Source organism: Nyctereutes procyonoides, unplaced genomic scaffold (assembly GCF_905146905.1).
Source record: "Nyctereutes procyonoides isolate TBG_1078 unplaced genomic scaffold, NYPRO_anot_genome, whole genome shotgun sequence".
Lineage (NCBI taxonomy): Eukaryota > Metazoa > Chordata > Mammalia > Carnivora > Canidae > Nyctereutes > Nyctereutes procyonoides.
In genome coordinates, this window is record NW_026575024.1 from 34492655 (window position 1) to 34516758 (window position 24104).

Here is a 24104-nt window from a genome sequence, read left to right on the forward strand (position 1 = left end):
TCCCAACAATTTATTTTTGCTTTTGTTTCCCTTGCCTTCATAGATGTATCTTGCAAGAAGTTGCTGTGGCCAAATTCAAAAAGGGTGTTGTCTGTGTTCTTTAGGATTTTTATGGATTCATGTCTCACATTTAGATGTTTCATCCATTTTTACTTTATCTTTGTGTATGGTGTAAGAGAATGGTCTAGTTTCATTCTTCTGCATGTGGCTGTCCAAGTTTCCCGGCACCATTTCTTGAAGAGACTGTCCTTTTTCCAGTGGATAGTTTTTCCTGCTTTCTTGAATATTAGTTGACCATAGAGTTGAGGGCCCATTCCTAGATTCTCTATTCTATTCCATTGATCTATGTGTCTGTTTTTATGCTAGTACCACAAGTTTTGAGGATCACAGCTTTGTAGTACAACCTGCAATCTGGCATTGTGATGCCCCCAGCTATGGTTTTCTTTTTCAATATTCTTCTGGCTATTTGGGGTCTTTTCTGATTCCACACAAATCTTAGGATGGTTTGTTCCAACTCTCTGAGGAAAGTCCATGGTATTTTGATAGGGATTGCATTAAATGTGTAAATTGCCCTGGGTAGCATTGACATTTTCACAATATTAATTCTTCTAATCATGAGCATGAAATATTTTCCGATCTCTTGATGTCTTCCTCAAATTCTTTCAGAAGTGTTCTGTAGTTTTTAGGGTATAGATCCTTTGCCTCTTTGGTTAGGTTTATTCCTAGGTATCTTATGCTTTTGGGTGCAATTGTAAATAAGATTGACTCCTTAATTTATCTTTCTTCAGTCTCATTGTTAGTGTATAGAAATACCACTGATTTTTCGGCATTGATTTTGTATCCTGCCACATTGATGAATTGCTGTATGAGTTCTAGCAATCTTGGGGTGGAGGCTTTTGAGTTTTCTATGTTCAGTATCATGTCATCTGCAAAGAGGGAGAGTTTGACTTCTTTGCCAATTTGAATGCTTTTTATTTCTTTTTGTTGCCTGATTGCTGAACTTAGGACTTCTAGTAGTATGCTGAATAATAGTGGTGAGAGTGGACATCCCTGTCGTATTCCTGATCTTAGGGGAAAGGCTCCCAGTGTTTCCCCATTGAGAGTGATGTTTGCTGTGGACTTTTTGTAGATGGCTTTTAAGATGCTGAGGAATGTTCCTCTATCCCTACACTCTGAAGAGTTTTGATCAGGAGTGGATGCTGTATTTTGTCAAATGCTTTCTCTGCATCTATTGAGAGGATCATACGGTTTCTGTTTTTTCTCTTGTTGATATGATCTATCATGTTGATTGCTTTATGAGTGTTGAACCAGCCTTGCATCTCGGGGATAAATCCCACTTGGTCATGGTGAATCATCTGCTTAATGTACTGTTGGATCCTATTGGCTAGTATCTTGCTGAGAATTTTTGCATCTGTGTTCATCAAGGATATTGGTCTATAATTCTCCTTTTTGGTAAGGTCTTTGGTTTTGGAATTAAAGTGATGCTGGCCTCATAGGATGAGTTTGGAAGTATTCCATCTCTTTCTATCTTTTGGAACAGCTTTAGTAGAATAGGTATTAATTCTTCTTTAAACGTTTGATAGAATTCCCCTGGGAAGCCATCTGGCCCTGGACTTCTTTGATGACTGCTTCAATTTCCTCCCTGGTTATTGGCCTGTTCAGGTTTTCTATTTCTTCCTGTTCCAGTTTTGGTAATTTGTGGTTTTCCAGAAATGCATCCATTTCTTCTAGATTGCCTAATTTATTGGCATATAGCTGCTCATGATATGTTTTTAAAATAGTTTGTATTTCCTTGGTATTAGTTGTGATCTCTCCTTTTTCATTCATGATTTTATTAATTTGAGTCTTTTCTCTTGTTTTTTTTTTTTTTTTCAATTTTTTCTCTTTTGTTTTTAATAAGGCTGGCTAGTGGTTTTATCTATCTTATGAATTCTTTCCAGGAACCAACTCCTGGTTTTGTTGCTCTGTTCTACAGTTTTTCTGATCTTTATTTCATTGAGTTATGCTCAAATCTTTATTAACTCTCTTCTTCTGTTTGGTGTAGGTTTTATTTGCTGTTCTTTCTCCAGTTCCTTTAGGTGCAAGGTTAGCTTGTGCATTTGAGTTTTTTCCAATTTTTTTGAGGGATGCTTGTATTGTGATGTATTTCCCTCTCAGGACTGCTTTTGCTGCATCCCAAAGATTTTGAATGGTTGTATTTTCATTCTCATTAGTTTCCATGAATCTTTTAAATTCTTCTCTAATTTCCCAGTTGACCCTTTCATCTTTTAGCAGGATGCTCTTTAACCTCCACATGTTTGAATTTCTTCCAAATTTCTTCTTGTGATTGAGGTCAAGTTTCAAAGCATTATGGTCTGAAAATATGCAGGGGACAATCCTAATCTTTTGGTATCGGTTAAGACCTGATTTGTGACCCAGTATGTGGTCTCTTCTGGAGAAAGTTCCATGTGCACTTGAGAAAAATGTGTATTCAGTTGCGTTTGGTTGTAAAGTTCTGTAAATATCTGTGAAATCCATCTGGTCCAGTGTATCTTTTAAAGTTCTTGTTTCTTTGGAGATGTTGTGCTAGAAGATTTGTCATTTGCAGAAAGTGCCATGTTGAAGTCTCCCAGTATTAGTGTATTATTATCTAAGTATGTGTTAACTTTGGTTATTAATTGATATACTTGGCAGCTCCCACATTAGGGGCATAAATATTCTTTTTTTTTAATTTTTTGTATATATATTTTATGGGAGTTCTATTTGCCAACATATGTCATATCACCCAGTGCTCATCCCGTCAAGTGCCCCCCTCAGTGCCTATCACCCACTCACCCCAAACCCCCCCACTTCCCTTTCCACCACCCCTTGTTTGTTTCTCTTTTTTTTAATAATAAATTAATTTTTATTGGTGCTCAATTTACCAACATACAGAATAACACCCAGTGCTCATCCCGTCAAGTGTCCCCCTCCGTGCCCGTCACCCATTCACCCCCACCCCCCGCCCTCCTCCCCTTCCACCACCCCTAGTTCATTTCCCAGAGTTAGAAGTCTTTATGCTCTGTCTCCCTTTCTGATATCTCCCACACATTTCTTCTCCCTTCCCTTATATTCCCCTTCACTATTATTCATATTCCCCAAATGAATGAGAACATACACTGTTTGTCCTTCTCCGATTGACTTACTTCACTCAGCATAATACCCTCCAGTTCCATCCACGTTGAAGCAAATGGTGGGTATTTGTCATTTCTAATGGCTGAGTAATATTCCATTGTATACATAAACCACATCTTCTTTATCCATTCATCTTTCGATGGGCACCGAGGCTCCTTCCACAGTTTGGCTATTGTGGACATTGCTGCTATAAACATCGGGGTGCAGGTGTCCCGGCGTTTCATTGCATCTGAATCTTTGGGGTAAATCCCTAACAGTGCAATTGCTGGGTCGTAGGGCAGGTCTATTTTTAATTCTTTGAGGAACCTCCACACAGTTTTCCAGAGTGGCTGCACCAGTTCACATTCCCACCAACGGTGTAAGAGGGTTCCCTTTTCTCCGCATCCTCTCCAACATTTGTGGTTTCCTGCCTTGTTAATTTTCCCCATTCTCACTGGTGTGAGGTGGTATCTCATTGTGGTTTTGATTTGTATTTCCCTGATGGCAAGTGATGCGGAGCATTTTCTCATGTGCATGTTGGCCATGTCTATGTCTTCCTCTGTGAGATTTCTCTTCATGTCTTTTGCCCATTTCATGATTGGATTGTTTGTTTCTTTGGTGTTGAGTTTAATAAGTTCTTTATAGATTTTGGAAACTAGTCCTTTATCTGATATGTTATTTGCAAATATCTTCTCCCATTCTGTAGGTTGTCTTTGAGTTTTGTTGACTGTATCCTTTGCTGTGCAAAAGCTTCTTATCTTGATGAAGTCCCAATAGTTCATTTTTGCTTTTGTTTCTTTTGCTTTCGTGGATGTATCTTGCAAGAAGTTACTGTGGCCAAGTTCAAAAAGGGTGTTGCCTGTGTTCTCCTCTAGGATTTTGATGGAGTCTTGTCTCACATTTAAATGTGGTCATCAAGACAGTGTGGTACTGGCACAAAAACAGACACATAGACCAATGGAACAGAATAGAGAACCCAGAAACGGACCCTGAACTTTATGGTCAACTAATATTTGACAAAGGAGGAAAGACGATCCACTGGAAGAAAGACAGTCTCTTCAATAAATGGTGCTGGGAAAATTGGACATCCACATGCAGAAGAATGAAACTAGACCACTCTCTTGCACCATACACAAAGATAAACTCAAAAGGGGCATAAATATTCTTGATTGTTAGGTCCACTTGTTGGTTAGATCCTTTAAGTATGATATAGCGTCCCTCTTCATCTCTTACTACAATCTTTGGGATAAACTTTAATTTATCTGATATGAGGATTGCCACCCCTGCTTTCTTTTGAGGACCATTTGAATGGTAAATGGTTCTCCAACCTTTCATTTTCAGGCTGTAGGTATCCTTAGGTCTAAAATGAGTCTCTTGAAGACAGCAAATAAATGGGTCTTGCTTTTTTATCCAGTCTGAAACCCTGCACCTTTTGATGGTCATTAAGCCCATTCACGTTCAAAGTTACTACTAAAAGATATGAATTTAGTGTCATCATAATACCTATTCAGTCCCTGTTTTGTGGATTATTTCTTTGGGCATCTTCTTTCTTTTACAGAGTCCCCCTTAATATTTCTTGCAAGATCTGCTTTGGTGGTTGCTTATTCTTTCAGTTTCTGACTATCTTAGAAGCTCTTTATCTCTCCTTCTATTCTGAATGACAGCCTTGCTGGATAGAGTATTCTTGGCTGCATGTTCTTCTCATTTAGGACCCTGAATATATCCTGCCAGTCCTTTCTTGCCTGCCAGGTCTCTGTGGAGAGGTCTGCTGTTAATCTAATATTTCTCCCCATGTAAGTTAGGGACCTCTTGTCACTTGCTGCTTTAAGGATTTTCTCTTTATCTTTGGAATTTGCAAGTTTCATTATTAGATGTCGAGGTGTTGAACGGTTTTTATTGATTTTAGTGGGGGGGGGACCTCTCCTATCTCTTGGATCTGAATGCCTGTTTCCCTCCCCAAATTAGGGAAGTTCTCAGCTATGATTTGTTCAAATATGCTTTCTGGTCCTCTGTCCCTTTTGGCGCCCTCTGGATCCCTAATTAAATGTAGGTTTTTCCTTCTGAGGCTGTCATTTATTTCCCTTGACCTTTCCTCATGGTTTTTTAAATTGTTTTTCTCTTTTTCCCTCAGCTTCCGTCCTTGTCATCAACCTGTCTTCTATGTCACTCACTCTTTCTTCTACCCCATTAACCCTCATCATTAGGACCTCCAGTTTGGATTGCATCTCATTTAAATGATTTTTAATTTTGGCCTGATTAGATCTAAATTCTGCAGTCATGAAGTCTCTTGAATCCTTTATGCTTTTTTCAGAGCCACCATTAGCTATATAATTGTGCTTCTGAATTGGCTTTCTGACATCAAATTGTAATCCAAATTCTGTAACTCTGTGGCAGAGAGTACTGTTTCTGATTCTTTCTTTTGTGGTAAGTTCTTCTTTCTAGTCATTTTGCTCAGTGCAGAGTGGCTAAAAAACGAGTTGTACTTGTTAGAAGTGCAAACTCTTCTCTCTGTAGCGTTCCAGCTGTTCTCTCTTTAAATCTCAGGTTGAATTTGTATGTTTTCAGGATGATTTGAAAGTTATCTCAGTAAGTTTGTGGGGACAGGTGACTTGGGGACCCTACTCCTCTGCCATCTTGCCCCACACCCCTGATATTGTTATTTATAGTAAGAAATACATATTCAGTCTTCATCCCAGTTCCTGGCACAGATTTCATAAAAAAAAAAAAAAAACCCTTGAAATTTCCTAAATGATGAGCAACCAAAGGTGTCTTCTGTTATGTTAATAAGATGACTTTTCAAAAAGCCCTAGGTAACCTAAAGATGGGGACAGACTGCCAGGAGGGTTGGACTAACTTGCCATGGGGGGTTGGACTTTACAGTCCCAACACTAACCTCCAGGGAGATAAGGTGGCCAGGAGGCTGAATCAATAGCCAATGGCTAATGATGCAATCAACCATGCCAACGTAATTAAGCCTCCATGGAAACCCAAAGGGATGTGGTTTGAGGACCTTCTGAGTTGGTGAACATGTGGAAGGAGATCCAGAGAGAGTGGTACTCAAAGAACATGGTAGTTCCACACCCTTTTCCCTATACCTTGCCCTGTGTATCTCTTCCACCTAGCTGTTCTTGAGCTACACTCTTTTATAAGAAGCCTGTAATCTAGTAAGTAACTAAAAAATATTTGAGTTCTGCCAGCCACTGTAGCAGATTAATCAAACCCAAAGAGGGGATCATTGGAATGGCCAATCTATATTCAGTTAGAATCACAGGTGACAAACCGGACTTGCAACTGACATCTGAAATGAAGTGAAAGTGGGGGACAGCCTTATAGGACTGAGCTCTGAACTTGTTAGGACCTGATGCTATCTCCAGGTAAATAATATTATAACTGAGTGAAATTATGGGACACTCAGCTGGTGTCCTAGGGCATTGCTTTGTGGCATGCCAGGGAAAGACCTTAAACACTAGAACTGGGTATAGAATCATAATTATTAAAATTATATTGTTTTAAAATTAGATTATTAAAAATTATTCAAAAATGTTAGCTTTAGGTATTTGACAGTGTCTCACATTTCAGACTCTTTCTTATATATAAATTTAAAAAAAAATGAAACAGCTCTATCTAGCACCATTGGGTCTTGTCTACTACTGACCTAAGATAAATTGAACCACTAGGTAATATACAACATGTCTAAAGTTAAAGGTGACCTAAAGGAAAACAATAATCTACTGTTTCTTAAATGTGAAATCCCTTGCTTTTCTTCCTTTCCTTGTATCCCTTAGAAACCAAACTTGAACAGCATGCATTGCTGAATTAATATTGAGACAAATTAATGATGAGACCTGGATGGTAGTTAATGAGAACTGCCAAACACCAGGTTAAGATTTCACTACTGTGGGATCCCTGGGTGGTGCAGCGGTTTAGTGCCTGCCTTTGGCCCAGGGCGCGATCCTGGAGACCCGGGATCGAATCCCACGTCGGGCTCCCGGTGCATGGAGCCTGCTTCTCCCTCTGCCTGTGTCTCTGCCTCTCTCTCTCTCTGTGTGACTATCATAAATAAATAAAAATTAAAAAAAATTAAAAAAAAAAAAAAGATTTCACTACTGTAAAAGGTCCATTCCCTTCTAAATTGTTGAGGTACCTGGGAAAGAATCGGCCGTTGTCCTCTAGTCTGTGATGTTTCAATGGCTCACCTGTTCCCAACAGGGAGGGAGCAGCTGTGTGTGAAGGTGCCTTTGCTCCATTGTAGCAATGTCAATCACAGAGCCCCAAGAGTGCCCTTCTCATAGCGCATTTCCTCCTTGGTTTATTAGAATTCATATGCTTGCATAATATGTTCGTAAATACCCTACATTTTATATTTGGGAAGAATAGTTGACTTTCAATACTTAGGCCGAGTCATTTTTATCAGGCACTTTTTGACATGGAGAAAAAAACAAAAACGGTAACTCAGATCCATAATCCATTACATGAGACTGCTGGGGTCATTGTTTGTTGGAATTAATAATTTTTCTGATTTTAGAAAGTGACATATAATGCATATACTGTGAGCATAATACTCTAGAGGGGTGCTTGGCCATCTTCATAGTCATACAAATTGATAAACCTATAGTACCATGCATAGATATTCACAGTCACTGAAATACATAAGGATAATGAATAACCTTATATCAATTAATGTCTATGTGTTTGCCACAAATTGACAAAAAAGTTCTGGATTTCAGATCTTTAGGGGTTTTAGAACTGCAAATGAGAGATTATGGAACTATATTATATAACTAACTCTTGGCAGAATTTCTCTAGCATAAAAGAAAGAGCAAAGGGGTTGAACGAAAGAGGGTGTTCTCCTCATGCTGCTGACACTGTCCAGAATATGAGTAAGGAAAGGGAGTCACAGCACCGAGGGACAGATGCCCCAAGCACTGTCTTAACCCTGGATGGTCCAGGTGCAGGGAAAGTAGCAGAGACTGCAAGAAGCCTCCAATGGAGAACATATAGCCAGAATCAAGACAAAAAGTAGAATAAGGAGTTCAGAGTTGAAGCAGGACAGGAAGTTAAGCAGGGTGCCCAGAGTAACCAGCCTCATTGCCATTACCTGGGAGCCACTGAGGTATGCAGGATCTTGGACCCCATTCAGCTCTCCTGAATCAGAAACAATGTCAGGGTCCCAGGTGATTTGTGTGCACAAATCTTAAAAATTTGAGAAGCACAAAAAAAAAAAAAATCCTTAGAATTCGTCCTCTTAAAGGACATGTCTCAAGGAAAGCTGCCTTGGAGCTAAGAGCAGAAAAAGCATTAGTCTCGCATGCTGTTTCTAAGACTAGATTCCCTGCTTACCATTCAATAAGAAAAGGGAATTTTATTTAAAATTATGGATTTCAGGTGCCTGGGTGACTCAATCAGTTAAGCGTCTACATTCGGTTCAGGTCATGATCTCAGGGTCTTCGGATGGAGGCTCGAATCGAATCCGGTTCCCTGTTCAGTGGGGAGTCTGTTTCTCCCTCTCCTTCTGCCCCTTCCCCTTGCTCAGGCGCTCTCTCTCTCTCTCTCTCTCTCTCAATAAAAAAAATAAAATCTTTAAAATAAAATAAAATAAAATTCTGGGTTTTGATGGGGGCTTAGCGCAGCAGAGCTTTCCAGCAGGCAGCACCCACTGCTGGCCTGCCCCTCCCCACAGCCACAGAAGACATCCAGCTTTCATTGGTTTTATGATTACTGTTTCCATTTAACTCTGTATTTGAAGAAAGGGTTCCGTGACTTTTAAAAGTCTGGGCATTATCCAGACCATTAAATAGATAAATTAAAAGACAGTTTATAGGATAGCTAAAGCAATTTACAAGGCAAATAAAGTTAGAATGAAAAGAAAAGATTCAAAGAGGTGATACTAGAAGTCAAAACAGAAGTTAAATTTGGTTACAGGAGTATGTTCAGTTCATAAAAATGCATTGAGAGGCATGAGGTGGGGCAGAATCAAACATCTGACTCTTGGTTTCAGCTCAGGTCAGGATGTCAGTGTTGTGAGATCGAGCCCCATAATGGGCTCCTCCAAGAGTCCTCTGGGGATTCTCCCCCTCTGCACTCCCCATGCCCTTTCTCTTATCCTAAACAAATCTTTTTTAAGAACTCATTGAGCTCCTCTCTAGAAGTATTCAGTGTTGCTTCCCAGTCTCTGGATGAAGCCTCGCTTCGTGAAGTCCACTCAGAGCTCCCCCATCCTCTCCAGCCACCTCTTCCCTCTCCCCAGTCTGATGCATGGCTGACCTTGGCACTCCAGCCATCAGTAGCTTCCAATCCCTTCAATTTAAGAGCTTCAGATCATTGCGTATTACTTCTGTAAACGTTTTCAAAGATTCACCTCTGTGCCTGTGTATGTGTGTGTGTGGGGGTGGTGGTGGATGTATTTATACGGTTGCAGGTCTTTAGCCCTATTACAGCCACACATAACCTGAACTTGACTTTCAGCTATGGACAAGTGACGTGTCCAACTACACTCTGTTTGACATCTTCTCTATAGATAACCAGTGGATGGTATTTACATTAATTTATTCCTCCCTCATCTTTGTACATCTCTCCCAAAGAGGTTCTCCGTGGGTGGTTATAGAAAACTAAATGACCTAAAATCATCCTCCTCTCTTGATGTCTCCCAGCTGCAGATGGACTTGGAGCAAGAGTACCAAGACAAGTTCAAAAGACTGCCCCTGGAGATCTTGGAGTTTGTGCAGGAAGCCATGAAAGGGAAGATCAGTGAAGAGAGCAATCACAGTTCTGCCCCTCCCTCCCTGGCCTCAGACCCTGGAAAACTGAACCACAAGCCTCCCTCCAGTGAGGAGCTAGAGGGAGACAACCCAGGAAAAGAGTTTGATACTCCTCTGTGATTGTCCCTGCCAGGCCTTCAAAGCATGCATGGCCACTTCATCGAACTCTCTCTGACTACAAATATCACTGCCCTGGAGCATCTTCCTGAGAAGCATCCCTTCGCCTAAAATCCACACAAAATGGAGAGTTCTAGAAGGATCCATGCAAACATCCTCATGCCCAGGCTCCATGCGTTATGTGGACACTACGGCAGGTCTACTTGTAGAGAGTGCATGTATGTGGGATTTTTGTTTTCTTTCCAATAGTAAATTCAAAGCAGGCAACTTCCAGACTCCATGGGACATTTAATGAAGGACAGTGTCTTTTTTTTTTTGAAGGAAATCAAACTCCTGTTTTTATTTGAAGCTCTGTTGTAAAGTATTTCAAAGTAATAAAAATAGTTTGAGAAATGCATAGCACTATTTAACACTATCGAACAGCCAACTTTGAGCATTTGTTTTCCTAACTGCCCCTCAACTACCATATCTTCAAGTTAACATGCATATTAAATTGTTTTATCCTTTGCTTTGCAAGTACTGGTGGCTTGCAGTTTGCTAATTTATTTATCATAGAGGCATCAGTGTATTTGTTGCTGACATGGCTTTATTAGATACCATAGTGATTCAAAATAAGTTGGTTTTCTTTCTTGAAAAAAAAAAAGTCACTTGACTGTATCCTTGCCCAGTGAAGCTATCCCAAGACTTAGCAATATGGCTAACATATTTGGTTGCTTGAGCAAATTGGCCACACACTTCCAGGCAGTGTGCTTTCCGAGTTGACTATTTGCACTCAAAGTCTGAGTATTCATTGGTTGTTGGTCTGAGATTATTAATAACTACAAAGAGTCTGTCTGGTTGAATAAAAATAGTTGAGCCGATGTATGTTGAGCAGAGATTCAATCAGAGTAAAGAGGTTCCTGTGGTTATTTTGCTGTCTTACATTTTTTATGGTTCATTTATTTTTACTATAGAGATAAAGATTGAATATTTATCTAGAGAATACACAGACCCACATATAAATGATTTATATTATGTCCATGTATATATGTACACACACAGCCATGTAAGTGCATACACACACTCCTACATGCATATAAGTGTAGATGTGTGGTTTTTTAATTGGCAATGACCCAAGTCTCTTCCACAAGACTTAACACCAAATTCAGGGATAAACACCTAGAGAAGAAAATGATCAAACATCTATCTATATTATGTGGCTATTAAATGATATTGAAATTCTAAGAAACAGTTGATGGAACTATTGATGCAAGTTGAGATAGATTTAGAGCTTAGAATATGAATTTGATATATATTTTGCAGGATCAAAAACTGGATTTTAAGTATCAGATGTTAAGCTTGTTTTAATAGAATATGCAAAACTGTATAGGACAGCAATATGGAAATTTATTAATATCTTTCATAATTTTTAAGTCTGCAGATTTCAATTTTATTCTAACGTAAAAAAATTCATTATATATTTACTATGTACATTTAATTCACTTAACTATGTCTTTTTATTAAGTTTCTATGTTGGGTGGCACAAGAAAAACAAATTATATCATGGTAAAACTTATCAAAAATATTATTGAAAGAACTTAAGTAAGAGAGAATAATTATATAGAGGAAAATATAATTTAGAGAGTAACACAAAGAACGTTAAAGTTAACGTGCTGAAGAAAGACACTCACAGCTTTATTTTACTTTGAAATAAACCTGTCTGATTGTAGCTTAGCGAAACATTTTAAAATGCAAAAACTAGTTGTGTCCTGAAAATTGTCTTTCAAGAATTTAATATTTTTATGCAAATTATTTTATTTAACTTTAAGCAATAAGTAGAGGTCACAATTAAGTTTTAATCAAAATGAAGGCTTAGTTCAAACATTAGGCAAGAGTGATTAAAAAAAAAAACACATCTAGCAAGACACAAGGGGAAAAAATCCCAACCTCTTTGGAGATGATTATATTTTGATCTGAAGGACATGGGGGTATTGATTAGACACTTAATAAAATTTATCTTCCACTGAAAGAGAAATCTTTTGTAAATCATACTACTTTTGCACTTTGAAAGAAAGGCATTAATCGTAAGGAAGCAAGAATGGGCACAATTGAAAGCTACATTATCATAAATAAAATCACAGACTGTCTAATGTTGCAGAAGAATGAACTAATAATAGCAATCATAACCAAACACAATGATAATTATTACTGAACATCGGATCACATATTAGTCCAGAGAAAGACAGAAGTGGAAAAACTCTGACTTACACAAAACTGTTTTGGTAGTTGGACTTCATTCTCTTAGTGACTCTAGTCATTTTGCAATACATTTGTATTTGGCCATTTACTGTAATCACATTTTTATATCTGTACAATGACACTTTTTGCAGTCGTGCGGTAGTGCATAACACTGTCCATCTTGCATCATTGAAACTACTACAAGGATACTATCATTTAACAATATTAATATTACTTGAAATAGAGTAAGATAAAGAAAAAGGGTCTATATGATGTGCAGTTTTGTGCCTTTCTGTATTTGCCCTGTTCTGTGTTGAATGTGTGAAATTCTGTACCGTGGTTTCTCCTATAATAGAGAGTTAGAGCTGTGTCGTAAATTAGACTGTGCCCCTCTGATACCCTTACGCTACTGCAAATAGCGTGATTTTGGCCGTGGACACCAATTTTCAAAATTCTAATGACATGCCGTGACTTTTTGGTTTTCAACATTTCATTTGAACGTTTTAACATCACCATACATTAATTAATGCTCCTGTAATAGATAAGCAGTCATTAAATAATTCTGAAAGAAAGGGCCATTGCTTGCGTTACTTTGAATGTAATGTTGCGCTTGTGCACTGTATAAATATTGTTTGTGATGGATTGGACATTGTGACTTTTGCCTTTTCAGAAGAAAAATAAAAGATAGGACAAAGTATTTGAAACTCTTAAAGTGTACATATTCTGGTTCTTCTATCTCAAATTATTTAAAATGCGTAATTCACATTTTTGTAATAATTCTATGCAATTTTGTGGCATGATGTTTCTTCCACTTGTAATTTTATGTGCTTTCATCACAAATCCAAAGGAAACAATAAAAATTTCTTAACACAACCCAGGTGTGTCATTTCTTGATGTCAGAGCCTTTTTTTTTTTTTTTTGACAGGCAGGATAGTGGGAGTAGGCTTCAAACTAAGGGGCAGAAGGACCCCCCTGACACAGCCCACCTGCGCCTGTACAAGAAATCTAGCTGCTGAAATGTATGTGCCAGAGGGCACGGCTGTCATTATGCTATCACTCCACCACCCCGTCCAGGAGTGACGGTATACCTGCCCATTACTTCCATTTTAGACACCCTCCCGTCCTTCCCTCACTGAAGGTAAGTAAAGCAAAACAGTCAAAGGTTTGCCAACAAATAAATAGTGGAGATAAACCGACAAGAGTACTTGATGTAAGTTTTTCTTATGACACATAAAAAGACTTTGCAACATTGATTATTTATTTATTTATTCATTTTGGGGGGAGGGGCAGGAAGACAGAGCAGACCAGTGCCCAGCAGGGAGCTGACATGGGCCTTGATCTCACAACCCTGAGATCACGGCCTTAGCTGAAATGAAAAGCCAAACACTTAACCCATAGAGCCCCCCAAATGCCCTGTAACATTCAGTTTTTTAAAAAAGGAGTATACATGTGAGTTATGAGAATGTCCCATAGGCACCCCATATACGGTATATCCATTACCTGCTGCTATGTTACACATTAGCCCAAAACCCAATGGCTTAAAACAGTAAGAATTATATCTTATCTCTCATAGTTTTGTAGGTCAAGAGTTCAGATAAGGCAGAGAAAGATGATGTGTCTCTACTCCACAATGTCTAGGACTTTGACTGGAAGATCAGAAGGCTGGGGGCTGGAACCATCTGAAGATGAATTATTCACATGTCTGGTTATTGATGACATGCCAGTTGAGAGATGAGCAGGGCAGCTGGGCTGGAACACCCACATATGTCCTTCCCACATGGCCTGGGCCTTCCCATGATATGGTGGCTGGGTTCCAAAGGTGAGCCTCATGAGAGAGAGCCAGGCATGAGCCTTTTCCAAGTTTTTATCACCAAGCCTCAGAGGTACATACTATCACTTATGCAGGACCCCATTCATTGATGCTGTCACAAGCCCCTTCCCAGAGACAAGAGGAAGTAACAAACATAGACCCGCATCTCACTGTGGCAGTGGATTGCAATGAAGAACATGAAGAGCGGAACAAACATACAGGCATGGCCTCCTTGGAAAATAAAATTTGCAACATACAGTACGCCCCCCCGACTGAAATTGTAGTTACACTCAGACCTGCTCCATCTCCTTTGTGTTCTATGTCAGTGAACAAAAGCAGTATCAATTCAGGCAAAATTTCAGCATCATCTTTGACAGCTCTCTCATCCTCCTTCCAGTGAATCACAGATTGTGTCAATTCTGACTCCGTGACAGCCTTCAGGTTCATTCATTTTCTGTCCTTTCTGCTGGTACCTAAATTCATGCCACCACCCCGTCCCGCCTGCCAAGGTTTTCCTAAATGGTCTCCATGCCACTAGTCCCAAATCATGCAACTAAACTAGACTAGACTGTACTATACTAGTGTACTATTATACTATACTGTAATAGAGCTAGATTGATCATACAAAAGCGAAAATGGGATTAAAATCTTTATTGAATCCAACTGTCATCATGTTAAGGTCTAAACTCCTTAATAAATGTTTGAGGTCTTACATGATTTGGTTCCTACTTGACTCTAACTTTATGTCTTTTTTTAAAGATAAATCACAAGTGGGTGAGGGGGTAGAAGGACATGGAGAGAGAGAATCCTAAGCATAAGCAGGCTCCTTGCCCAGTGCAGTACCCCACAGAGGACTTGATCTTATGACCCTGAGATCATGACCTGAGCTAAAACCAAGAGTCAGACATTTAACTGACTGAGCCACCCAGGTGCCCCTCTAACTTTATCTCTTAATACTCCTCTCCCATACCACATCCCAGCCTATGGGCCATCTTGCTTCCTTGACTTTTTAATACTATTCCCTCAACTACTTAGACTTTCTCTTTGTTTCCCTTTCCCTTGAACCCCTTCTAAAATGCACATACGCTCAGATTCTCTCTTTTCCCTGGCTAACTTCTATTCATCTTTAGATTTATAGCATAAGTGTTACTTCCTCTAAAACCCTTTTTCATTCACCCAAGTTTTTGCCAGGCCTCACCATGTGTGCTCTTATAGCATCCTGTATCAATTACCTATTGCTGCATAACAAATTCCACCAAAACTTAGCATCTTAAACAATCATTTTCTGTTCTTTGTGAGTCTATGGGAAGGTGGATGTTTCTGCAGATCTGGGCTGGGCTGACATGATCTCAGCGAGGCTCATGTGTACATCTGCAGGCAGCTGTGACTTGGCTGGTGGCTGCTGACATGAACTCTTTCACATGTCTGGGACTGTGACTGAAACAACTGGACTGACATGGCTCCACTCTGTATGATTTTTCTACCCTCAAGCAGGCTAGCAATGTCTTTTTCACATGTCAGAGGCAGGATCTGGAGAAAAAAACGAGTGTTCAGGCCTCTTGAAGTCTAAACTCAGAACTGGCACACTATTACTTCTAGCACTCTACTGGTGAAAATAAGTCATAAGACCAAGACACTATAATATTATAGGGAAAAGATATGGACACAGGGTAGTCTGAATGGTGTCCACTAATGAAATCAATCCACCAAACACCTTGTACTTTCTTCCACATATAGAGTACATTCCGATGTACTCTAATGTAATGGCCCTATTACTTAGACACATCCTTCACTGACAGTTTTGTTTTTGTTTTTTTTTCCACTGACAGTTTTGATGCCAGGTGTCATGTCTCATTCACCATTGACTCCCTCATCAACTATAATGTAATCCCTCAATAAATATTGCATTTATGTTGAATAAATTTGTTTGATCATCTACCTATTAATGCTATTACTTGCTCATCTAGCTATTAGTTCTAAAGTAGAGAAAAATGAACCATGGATATATACATAAGTGTCATTAACTCAAAACTTGTCTTGTTTTCAGTACCTCATGGGTCTACAACTCTGTAATAGAGGTGAGACCACACAGGACCCACACTCTTCGCTTTGGACTTATGGCACTGATCCCAAAACACAAAACAGCAAATGAGTGATTAAAGTAGGTCAATCACTAATTATTAGGTTCCGAGGCACAGGTAGAGAAAGCAAGGCTCACCTTGCATTCCATGGGTACCAACAGCCTCTTTTCCCTATAAGAGAGAACTCGAGAGCTGTTCTTTCCCCCCTGGAATCCACATATAGTCCAGTTGTTACTCTGAACATTCTGCATTTATATTTTAAAAGATTTTATTTATTTGTTTGAGAGAGAAAGAGAGCACAAGCACAATTAAGGGGAGCAGCAGAGGGAGAGGGAGAAGAAGCAGGCTCTCCAACCAAGAAGGGAGCCCAATGCAGGGCCTGATCCCTGGACCTCAGGAATCATGACGTGATCAGAAGGCAGATGGTTAACCAACTGAGCCACCCAGGTGCCCCCTGCATATATATTTTTAATAACACTTTATTGAACTATAATTCACATGCCATAAAGTTCATCCTCTTAAGGTACATATGTCAGTGAATTTTAATATAATCAAAAGTTGTTCATTAATCACTACTCTACAATTCTAGAACGTTTTTGTCTCCCCAAGAATAAACGCCATATCATCAACAGTCACTCCTCATTCCTTCCCCAGTGCCCCACCTCCTCTCCTTTGCCCCTGGAAACCATTAATCTATTTTCTGTCTCTATAGATCCGTCTATTCAGGACATTTTATATGATTAGATTTATACAATATGTGGCCTTATTGGTCTGGTTTCTTAAACTTCACATAAAAATTTCAAGGTCCTTCTATATTGTAGCATATATCAGTACTACATTCCTTTCGATGGTTGAATAGTATGCCCTTACATACACATTTTATTTATTCATTCATCGCTTGATGAATATTTGGGTTGTTTCCACTTTTTGATGATTATGAATAATAGTGCTAAAAATATTCATGCACAAGTTTTTGCTTAGAATATATTTTCAGTTCCCTTAGGTATATACTAAGGGTAGAATTGCTGGTTCATAAGTTATCTGCCCATTCAACTTTCCATTCAAGGAACTACCAAATGGCTTTCCAAAGTGGCTGCACAATTTTATGTTCCCACCAATGTCTGCAACTTCCTATTCCTCCACATTCTTGCCAACACTTGTTGTGTTTTGGTTTTTTGTGAGTAAGAAGTAGTATGTCATTGTGGTTTAGCATTGCATTTCACTAATAATTAATGATGTTGTGTATCTTGACCCCATATATATCTTCTCTGGAGAAATGTCTATTGAAATATTTTGCCTATTTGTTAATTGGATGAATATTTATTTTTAAATCTGGGGCCTCTTTTTGATTTTTGTCCCTTCTGTGCCTCTCCATCCCAAATCTCTGTCTTACAAAGTCTCTCACAATTATAATTTTCCCCTGGGCCACTGAATATTTGGAGATTGTTTAGAAAATGGTACTGGTTATTTTCTATGTGAATCCAAAAGTCATTTACTTAGTTTTTTTTACACTAAATGTCAGATATTCGTTTATTTTCCCAGATTTATCTCTTCCTCTTAAAAACAGGGTGCAAAATAAGTACCACAATGTGGGTCGAATTCACTGGAATCCAGTGTATTTTCTATGGAAGGAAGCTTATTAGAGACAAATGAAATTTTGAATATTGCCATGGAAATATCTGTCACATAGCCTTTAAAAGTTGAAGTGAATTACAGAACATGTTATTGAACTTACACTGTCAAAAAGTTTAACATGCCAAAAAGAAATGTATCTGTGACAAAGGAAAAAAATCTTGCCAATTGAATGATGACTTCTCATCAAATATAAAAGCATATCCTGATTTCAGACAGGCTGAAAGTAAATCTTACAATCAATGAAATATCATAATATCCCTTTTTTAATTTCAAAGAAATATATCTTTCATGAGAACCTAATGCTATACATTCATTTATTTAAAACCAATAGAAAAAATATAAATAAAAAAATAAAACCAATAGAAAAAAAATAAAAAAGAAAATCAGTAGAATGCCCGATCTCTAGGAAGCACTAACACTCATTCAAGACCAAAAGAGGAATTGAAAATGAGAGATAAATTTGTGCAGAAATCTCTATAAAATTTACCAAGATAAAATTTGATTCATAACATATTACTAAGTCTGCTAAAATTGTTTTTTCCCTCTCTGTATGTGATCGTTACAGATAAGGGCACTACCCACCCCCATCTCCTTCAAACCCCAGTGTATACAGATTCTTGCCTTCTCTCCCTGTCATTTTCATTTCTGGATTCATTCTATTTTCTTTAAATTCTTTAACTTTTCCAGAGTAAATCATTCTATCCTTGAATGCTCTAGTATTGCCTAATTCACCCCCAAATGGCTCACAAGTTAAGCAGGCAAAACAGAATTATTATTTTACTGGTAGAGGCTATAAATATTCTCTTGTCAACATTTTTCCAGTAATACATCCAGTCAACACATATTTAATAAATTCCTACTATGTTCCAAGCACTGGTTCTACTCTAGGCTAAATCAGGTTAGAAGTCCAGGTTTCTCTGTCATAACCACACCCAGATGAATATGTCTTTAAGGCTACTCCCTCAAAATGACTCATATTGCATGTCTCTACCCCAACACAGTTAAGAGGAAAGGTCTATACCCCCTGCTACTGTTATACATATACATGCATGCACACACACACCTAGCCTGGACAGAGGGACTTCAGCATCAAAAGGCACATAACACCTTTGCATCTTCTAAGCGTAGTCTCCCTAAGTGATTCCCCCTTATCTGCAGCAAGGAGCAACCCCAACTTGTTGAGCCTACGACATGGCCCATATGCCACTGAGGGAAAGTTTGTGAGTCCATGTAGTTGATTTGGGAGACAACCTTTGCTGAAACCTCTATTAAAAATGGCAAAGTAGTTTTTGATTCATGGTGTGATATAAAGTGTCTTCAAAATACCTTTCCCATTTTTTCTTTCCCTGTAAATATGATTGTCACAGATAAAATATCTGTCCCCCAAATATCTCTCAATTCCCACTTGATTTATCCTCTTTTCTTTCTTTCTTTATTCTATTTTTTAAAAAGTGAGACAAGGATATGAGGAAAGCCAAGGAAAGTTATTTTTGATAAGCACGTTATCATTTGTAAGCAACTGGGATCACTCCCCACAGGCACAGCTCAGAATTGACCCACCAGGCATGAACAGTCTGAGATATTTACCCACAGATGCCCATGCCTCATTGGTTGAGGGTCTCTTGGAGGCCACTAGCTGTCTGGCACTTCCAGTCTGTCCTATCTATTGCCCAAACATGCTTCTGTGTCCAGGAAGCATCCTTAAACAGAAAAGACAACTTCTTAGGTGGATAGAGAATGGTCTCAGGTGATCTGGGGCAAGTGAGGAACTACATCCTAACACCCAATACATCAAGATAGGCCCCATTCCATCTGTAAGTAACATACACAGAAAAGAATGGTAAACTGATTCCTATAAAACTACCTATGAAGTCAGAATTAGAACATTTTTAAATGGTAAAATTCAAAAATGCCCCATCTCATGTCTCAGACCTATAAGTAGACATAATCTCAGCTTAGTCCACCCTCAGAAGAATGGACCCAAGGAAGAGGCTTGTGTTAGCCCTACAATGGGGCTTGAGGGCATTAGGGTCAGGAATTCTGAAATGCCAAACTGGACCAAAAAGAGGTTGTGGCCTCCAGTTTGGCAGGTGCCCTAGGCTCAGCAAATGTCTTCTATGAGCGTTGGGGGTGGGGGTGGGGAGGTGCACAGTCAGAAAAAGACCAGTGTGAGGCCCTCTAAATCACAGAGCCCAAGGCAAAGACTCTTCTTGGCTGGATCTAGGGCAGTACTGCTTTCAAACATAAGCAACTAGATAATTATTTAAATATAAGATAATGTAGTCTTTTTCCCCAATAGTCTCCCCAATGGCGCTTCTCTTTATTTAAAAGGCTAAGCCTTTCTGTGTTCTACAAATCAGGGAAGGATGTAGCAAGGTAGAAAGCTAGAAGTCTGTCATTCTGTTCTCTTAGGCTTTGTCATTCAAAAGTCTATACACTCAGCAGAATGGAAAGGATTCAGTTATGGACAAAACATTTGGGAGAAATCATGAGATGAAGTAGCTTTTCCTTGAGCTGGGAAAGATAAAGAGATATAGGGTATATATTGAGTATAGATGTCAGAGGAATCCTAAGGGAGAAATTTTGCCTCCAATGAAAGAACCAAAAACTAACAAGATCTTGGAGTGAGCACAGTCAATCTTATCAAATTGCACTTTGAAAGCTGTAAGAAATTCCTATATCCTAGAGTAGCATGAAAACAACAAAAGAATTCCAGGACTCCCAAGGATGGAACAGATGAAACAGAATCATTGGATATAGATGGACCAGAAGCACAAGAACAAAGCAAGACAACCAATGACTCAGAGGATGCCTGCGTAGAATGATGAACTGAAGATCAAGGTGGGTCCTCCTTCTGGCATATCTTGGCACTATACAAGCCTTCTGGAACATTGCTGCAACTGAAAACAATTGACTGAGATTTTTTAGCAGATGGGTACTCAGAAAAATGAACTAAGTTGAGTTATATAAAAATAATGCACACCCTACCAAAGGTGTAGAAGATAATGAAGATAATTCTTATATCCAAAAGGCCTAAGCTAATCTAAAATGTCCTTTAAGGGATCCCTGGGTGGCGTAGCGGTTTGGCGCCTGCCTTTGGCCCAGGGCGCGATCCTGGAGACCCAGGATCGAATCCCACTTCGGGCTCCTGGTGCATGGAGCCTGCTTCTCCCTCTGCCTATGCCTCTGCCTCTCTCTCTCTCTCTCTCTGTGTGTGTGTGACTATCATAAATAAATAAAAATTTTTAAAAAAATGTCCTTTAAGATCAGAGGACTACACTACTTTCATTATATGCATGATTGATATGCATATCAATGATTCTTCATGATTCTTATGAAGCAGTTGTCCAACTGGCTGACCATGGTGAAGAAATTATTCCCTTAGAAATTCCCATGTTCACCATCCATTCTGATGTTGTTGCTTGATACTTTGGTGCAAATGTCTCCTATAATCTCCAAATTTGCTCTTCTCTATTTCTTCTAAGACCAAGCATACTTGAATTTTCACTTGAATATGTTTGATGTCACACTCTGTTTTTTTCTATCCCAATAGTCTATGGTGGTCTATGGTTCAACATATTAGATTATTCTACCTTATCATATGCTGGGATTCTAATTGTGGGGCTATAAAGCTGTCTTCTATGCTGTTTATCTTACTTACCACTTGCCTGAGCCCCATATAATTCAAAGGGAGTTTGAAAAAAACACATGGATAAAATTAGGTGTTCCAGCTCTCCATGTCCTCCTGAATCCCTTCTGGTCTTTCTAAGATCCTTCCTGTCCCATTCAGCACATTGATCTTATTATAATGGCCTTGGAGAAAACTATTCAACTAACTTTCTAGTTTACATTTTTTCTGGCCTATCTTCCAATTAATTGATTCTCTCTTCAGCCCCGTCTAAGCTGCTGTTAAATCTGTTTTTTGAGTTGCTTGTTTGTTATTCCAGCTATTGCATTTTTCATACCTACATGTTTTATGTGGCACTCTTATAAAACTGTTAAGGATATCTTTTACAGTGCCTATTCTCTGAAGATTATTTCTACTTGTCTTTTTTATCCTTTATGTATGTAAAGGGTAAAAAGCATTTATTTATGTAAATGCTTTGTATCTGTCAGATTGACAGTTTTGTGTCTTCTAGTTCTTCTCTGTTGGTACTTCATTTTCTTGTGTACTTAATTAATTTTTTACTGTATAATGCTTATTTTCCTTGAGAAAATTATTTACAGGAATTCTTAGAAATTGGCTTTTGTTTCTGCATGGTGTCTAGGAGAATATCCGACCTAGATGTGTTTAGTGTTCTTTTTAATGTTTTGAACCACTAATGTATGTGATAGTATACTCAAAGATGAAAATTCTTATGCTAATTTTAAGATATAACCTCTTTGGGACATTGTTCTTCTAACCGAGACTCAAACTTTTTTAAAGAACTTATAATAAATGCAGTATTAGGATTAGTTCTGGTTTTCCTTTATTCTAAAATCAAAACCCTTGGGGCATCAACCTATGGGTGAAGGATCTCCTGTCAAAGTCTCAAATCTGAGTAAACAGATTTTCATTTTTATCTGTCTCACTCAGTAAAGCTATCAAAATTGAAGTTCAAAAAAAATTGAAGTTCAAATTTGCCTGAATAAGCAAATATTCTCAGAATAAAATTGGCTTGAACACTGTGCTTACTTCACTGGATTCCAGCTTTCCCTTAGATTTTGGCCATTAATTACCTTCTATCTTCTCATCTCTTCTTTATATTTAAGAAAAGATTTAGGTTTCTATTGCATCTACCATTTTAGTTGTTTTCTGCAGGATAGTTACTCAATTTCTATTGGGTGTATTTTGAATTTTTTTTAAACTATTTTCCCAAAGAACACCTTGATGCTTCTTAGACCAGGTCCTTCATAGGGACAGCATGAATATATTGCTGTCAATAACCTGTGAAAGTAGGCAATCAAAGTCTAAAAATAAACCAGTTCATTTGTTATTGGAGGTACTGTATAACCTCACTCATATATTTCAGCTGAAATAGCAACTAAATAGGAAAATAGTTTTTGACATCTGTCAAACTATTTCTATAATCTAAAGACCTTCAAGTTGCCAAATGTAATGTATGATAGCCTCAGAAGCTAAATTTAGCATTTAGAGCTCCAATTTCTCTCTGAGCTGTATAAAAACTCATCTAGCCTGACAGTTCCCTATTGGCTGCCCCTCTGAGAAGTCATTTATTCTCACCAAAGCCAATTTTAATTTATGCACGCTAAATTACTTCTCTATCTCTTATGTAATTTTTTATAGAAGGTGTAATATCAAATTTAAGGACTAATGGCTTTCAGAACAATGGCATAAAACCTGACCCTAGAGCCACCAAATTGCCTAAAGAAATAACTGTTTTTGTTATATGATATTTTTCACTAAGAAATAAGTACAAGACTGATTGATAAGAGCTTATTGTAGCACTTAGCCAGGTGTAATAGATGACAATCAACAGAGGTTGAATGAATTAATTAACCCTTAGTTGATTGAAAAAATGGAACTAATTATTCACAGCCTCTCTATATTTTTGTAATGTGACTTTGTAGATTCTTCCATCAAGAGGTCATGTCTCTTCCCCACCTTGAATCTGGGCTCTTCTTATAATGGGTTTTGACAAAGAGAGTGAGATGACTCCATTATTCCAGTTCCCAGACTCCTATATTTTGGAACCATGAGAACCAGTGCTAGCCTGCTAGAGGATGAGAAACTTCATGAAGCAGATTAGACCTCATTTCCCCAACTGAAGCTCTAGATATAAGATGGATTCAATCAAATTTAGCTAAGCCACTCTGCTGAGGTAGCAGGGCTGTCCCAAAGCCAACCTGTGAACTTGTAATCATTGATAAGATGTTTTTGATTTTAGCCACTCAATTTTTGGGTGGTTTATTACACAGTAGTAAATAACTTGTACAAAATCTTTGTTGCAAACCTTCTTGAGGGTGTTTTAGAGGAGAGGATGCCAAGTTGGAAATAGGTCCTCAGATCCAGTTAAGTCTCTGCCATAATCTTGCACAAAGCATTTCACATTCTCTCTGCAACAGATGTGAGATTAAGTTTTAATCTTATATGTTGTGTGGAATCCCCTCAAATGATTTACTCTACATTTCTGGAAAAAGCTTTTTCTAGGGGCACCTGGTTGGCTCAGGAGTTGAGCATCTGCCTTTGGCTCTGGTCATGATCCTGGGGTCCTGGGATTGAGTCCTACATTAGGCTCCTCGCAGGGAGCCTGCTTCTCCATTTGCCTATGTCTCGGCCTCTATCTCTGTATATCTCATGAATAAACAAATAAAATCTTTTTTAAAAAGGTTTTTTTTAATAGTTGAGCATTT

The 24104-nt window shown here is 38.5% G+C and overlaps 1 protein-coding gene across 3 annotated transcripts in view; it reads left to right on the plus strand.

The window, feature by feature from the left end:
- The window catches only part of PLCB1 (phospholipase C beta 1), a 673777-nt gene extending 660680 nt beyond the window's left edge, over window positions 1–13097 (plus strand). For 2 of the 3 annotated variants that reach the window (XM_055305255.1, XM_055305265.1), the window contains one exon: window positions 9783–13097. In XM_055305255.1, coding sequence (XP_055161230.1) covers window positions 9783–10010 — 228 coding nt within the window. In that variant the 3' untranslated portion in view covers window positions 10011–13097. The remainder of the gene's footprint in view (window positions 1–9782) is intronic. The other variant, XM_055305262.1, reaches the window with a different exon arrangement.
- Window positions 13098–24104: the final 11007 nt, after the last annotated feature.